Consider the following 4,708-nt stretch of genomic DNA (forward strand, 5'->3'; position numbering starts at 1 on the left):
TTTCACCATTACACTCTGTAATGTAACTGTGATGTTTGTCTTATGTTCTAGTTTGATGAGATAGCTCTTCTTTTCTTTCCCAGTGTGCCTTCTTGGTGTGGTGCATGGCTCCGACTCCCTCCAATGGATCAGTCCAGATATATAACCGCATCATTCGTCCGTTTTTCCTTAAGAATGAAGCCAAGATTGACGACGTGGTGAAGAACCTGAAGGACAAGGCTTCCGAAGCTGCTGACAAGTTCAAAGATGAGGGTGTGTAAATCAAAATATTTGTGTAGTGTTTACTTTAAGTAAATTTGGTGTCAATCGTACTTGTGGTACTGGAGAGTCAGGAGACTATGCTGAATAATTTGGCTCAACTTTCATGTCAATGTGAGTTTGGTGTCGATCGGGCATTCCAAACCTAACATATGACATCACTTCCTGTTTTTGGCATTTTTTGCAAATACTTGTTAGCTTAAAATTGGAACAGTTTTTCAAGTATCAATCTGGGGAGCACAAGCCAGTATCAGCTTGGTCCAGAGATGGTCCGTGCCAAGTTTGGTTTCGATCGGACTTGTGGCTTGGAGGAGTTAATTGAAATAGGTTTTTCAGTTTTCTCGATTTTGCTAAAAAACAACTATAGGCAGAAATGGGCGTGGCCTATACCACGAGATTCAGCTCGATCCCCCAAACGCGTGGATATAAGGCTTTTGACATGCGCCTTAATAGGCGGGAGTTCCAAGCCCAAACTCGTTGACCTTGCTTATAGCGCCCCCTAGAGGTAGAAATGTGCGGATTTTTGCGCCTGAGTTACGTGCAGTGGACTGGATCTACCCTATGAGTTTCGCATCCCTAGCAGTTACCGTCTAGGCTGCAGTATGAGTTTTATGCACGGAAGAATAAAAACAATTTAAAAACTTGGAACCGCGATGCCTTGCATCCGCGGGTTCCCAGCCCACTCGGGCTTGGACCCCTAATAAGTTCAACTTAAATTAAGTAAAGAAGTGATCGAATACAGTACGGCAATTTAATATCGCAACTTTTGGTTGACTTTGTCAGCGTAAGCCTTACAAGGTTCAGGATGTTTTAAAACAGTAGATGGTGTGTTGAGTCATTTTCAACCCATGAAATGCAGATTTTTAGCAATTTGGTAAGAAACATTAACATTAACACCAGCATGATGTCATTTATCACAGAATATGATGGTAGTCATTATTTAGTTTAAAGCTCAAAAAGCATGTTTAAGCGTGCAGTTGTATGGTGTAACACTACCGGTCTGTCTGTTGATCCATGCATGTATACATACATATAAGATTAAAATGTGACAATTTACATTTTCCATGTGCTGTGATGCCACACGTCAATTTTCTCACGCAGTGAAAAATAAATGTTTAGTGTGAGTCAGCACACATGTAGGCATGATTTAGTGTTCCCTCCTGTTTTGAGTCTTTTGTTTGGGGAAGTAACCTCTTTAAATGTGCATGTGGCACCTTTTCACTTCAATGATAAATTAATTCATTTTAATTCAGTTAGAAACTCCTGGACTTTAATAGCTCCTGTGTTTCAGCAGATTTCTGTTCATACTCAAAACTTTCTGCATATTCAGAATCTCTCCCACATATCTGTGTTCTCTGACATGTCTGGAAAAAAGTCATAATATTACGAGACTAACGTAATTTAATGAGAATACATGTTAATTTTTAAAAGTCTTACCTGCCCTATACTCTGCTGTGCATTACATTATTGCTCCGCTGTTGGTATCCCCTTCAGACAGTTTGACTGACACAGTTTGAGAATGCATGTTACATACAGTATTAAATCAAAACTAACTCACAACTCTTGTGATCAGGCAGAAATCTCACCACAAATCCACACACGTTAACTTAAGCAGCTCTGGAAAAGTGAAGCTCACAGTCCCAAACAGAGCAAGGATTTTTAGATGTTTATATTGCAAATCTCTACCAGTTATGTTACCACCGGTCACAACTGTCTGGAATGAAAGCGCGAGAGCAGATTCATTTGTTACTGTCATGGCGTACGGGAGTGTCGCATCAGTCAACAAGTCAACGTTATCAGTTATACATCTGTTTTTCACTGCGTGAGAAAATTGATGTGGCATTAAAACGTGTGGATGTCAATTGCATGAGCCGCTTTTATCCTGACGGGAAATATAATACTTCCAGTCGCTTCTATTTTGCCTTTATTGAGTCTTGGAATTAAGCCAGAGTATAGCAAAGTAGAAGATCAGGATATTGGTAGCTATCAGACTCTAGATAACAAACAAGACATATAATACGTGTGTAATTGTTCCACAGCCAAGAGAGCCACAGCAAACATCATGTTTGAAGAGAAGAAGAGCACTTAAGAAGGAGGCTTCCTGTCCACAGTGTCATCTCTGGAGCTGACCATACAAAAGAAATGTTGCCTTGAAAATACTTGCTTTAAAGACATCATGTTCAATATGTAACCCTAATCTTAATCCAGACTGTATTATATGTTACCCATGTGTCACATATATCAATTAAAGCCATTCCCCAGGTCAGTTTACTTGTTTAACTTTGCTTTATTGTGGGTGTCAGAGAACTCTGGCCCTGACAGCTTTATAAACCAAATAAAAACAAATTTGTTCTCTGATTTTGTTTCTTTCTTTTTTGTCTATTGTGTGCCTAAAAGAAAACTGAGAAATAATTTTTAAAAAAAGGCTAAATGTGTGCAGAATTGCTGAGCATAATATTGTGATATACTTTTCTACAGGTTGATAGACTTTTTTACTCACAAACATTCTTGTTAAGTTTTCATTCATTACAAGAAAACCATTAAGAGTTTTGATGGAAATTCTTGTGAGCGTGTCAACTCTTACACAATATTTATCCTTTGCTATGTCATAGAGCCTACAGTGTCTCTTATACAAGGTCATTCTACACTGGCCTAAATATGTTTATTCAGTCATACCGGATGGTAGGCTCAACTGCTTTACCTAAGTCACGTGAGAGCTGAGGGTCACATGTATTACATTGTAAGGAGAGACAGTGAGTCTAAATATTTAAGAGACTATTCTCTAGGCCTGAAAGTGACACATACCTCAAGTTTTACCCACATTGAGCCCAGTAAGGAAAATTACCCCACAAGGTTGTTTACAGGTACTTCCAAGCAGAGCCTTTTGGAGCTGGAAATATTTGAAGGCCATGCTTGAAGATTATTTCTAGACTGTGAAAGTTATGACTTTTAACACATTATTATAGAGGGCTTTCTGTCTTAATCTTTAAAAGACAAAAGGGATAATTAAGTCATTTGGTTTTTGGATATTTGGGTAGTTACAAATTTGCACCACGTATAGGTTAAGTGTGTAATATTTAGTGGCATCTATTCAATTCAATTGAATTCAATTTTATTTATATAGCGCCAAATCACAACAACACTTTTCATAAAAGAGCAGGTCTAGACCGTACTCTATGATGCTATTTACAGAAGCCCAACAGTTCCCACCAAGAGCAAGCACTAGGCGACAGAGGCAAGGAAAAACTTCCTTTTAAGAGGCAGAAACCTCGAGCAGAACCATGGCTCAGGGTGGGCGGCCATCTGCCTCGACCGGTTGGGGTGAAGGAGAGAGAGAGAGAGAGAGAGAGAGAGAGGGCAAGAGAGGAACAGAGAGAAAAAGAGGGATGGAAGGAGAGAGGGGAGGGAGGCAGCCTACACAATATACACACACAGAGGTACAGACAGTAAAGGTGATGTTGCTATAGATTAAATGAAAAATGGTACAGATATTTATAGTAGTGTTAATGATTATAATAACAATAATAACAATAGGACTAGTAACAATAGTTGGAGCAGAGGGTGTCGAGCAGGAACATGGGGGCAGCAGGTGACCCGCAGCCACAGATCCAGACTCCACAGCTCCAGAGCCAGAAACACCTGCAGGAAGTGATAGGAGGAGAGAGGAGAGGGACGAGAAACCACAAGACTAACAGAAAGGGGAGAAGTTGTGTTACTAACATGCAATAATGAGATGAGGTTGCATACAGAGGGAGAGAAAGTAGAGGAGAGAGGAGCTCAGTGCATCATGGGAAATCCCCCGGCAGTCTAGGCCTATAGCAGCATAACTAAGGCATGGTTCAGGACTCACCTGCGCCAGCCCTAACTATAAGCTTTATCAAAGAGGAAAGTCTTAAGCCTACTCTTAAATGTGGAGATGGTGTCTGCCTCCTGAACCCAAACTGGAACCTGGTTCCACAGGAGAGGAGCTTGATAGCTGAACGCTCTGGCTCCTAGTCTACTTTTGGAGACTCTAGGAACCACAAGTAACCCTGCATTCTGGGAGCGCAGTGCTCTGGTGGGGTAGTAAGGTACTATGAGTTCTTTAAGATAAGATGGTGCCTGACCATTAAGAGCTTTGTAGGTAAGAAGAGGTGCTTAGGCCCCATAACAATAACTTCAGTTTTATCTGAGTTTAACATTAGAAAATTACTGGTCATCCAGATTTTAACATCCTGAAGGCACATTTGAAGTTTAGCTAACTGATGAGTTTCATCTGGTTTGATCGATAGATATAACTGAGTATCATCTGCATAACAATGAAAGCTTATGGAACATTTCCTGATAATATTGCCTAAAGGAAGCATATATAAAGTGAAGAGGATTGGTCCGAGGACAGATCCTTGAGGAACTCCATGACTAACTTTGCATGGAGGACTCATCGTTAACATGTACAAACTGAAATCGATCT

General features: G+C 40.2%; 1 protein-coding gene across 1 annotated transcript in view; it reads left to right on the forward strand.

The window, feature by feature from the left end:
• The window catches only part of reep5 (receptor accessory protein 5), a 36,542-nt gene extending 33,926 nt beyond the window's left edge, over positions 1-2,616 (forward strand). Inside the window, exon 5 of the mRNA XM_046067267.1 lies at positions 2,298-2,616. Within this exon, the coding sequence (XP_045923223.1) occupies positions 2,298-2,347 (50 nt within the window). The 3' untranslated portion in view covers positions 2,348-2,616. The remainder of the gene's footprint in view (positions 1-2,297) is intronic.
• Positions 2,617-4,708: the final 2,092 nt, after the last annotated feature.

Source organism: Micropterus dolomieu, linkage group LG13 (assembly GCF_021292245.1).
Source record: "Micropterus dolomieu isolate WLL.071019.BEF.003 ecotype Adirondacks linkage group LG13, ASM2129224v1, whole genome shotgun sequence".
Taxonomy (NCBI): domain Eukaryota; kingdom Metazoa; phylum Chordata; class Actinopteri; order Centrarchiformes; family Centrarchidae; genus Micropterus; species Micropterus dolomieu.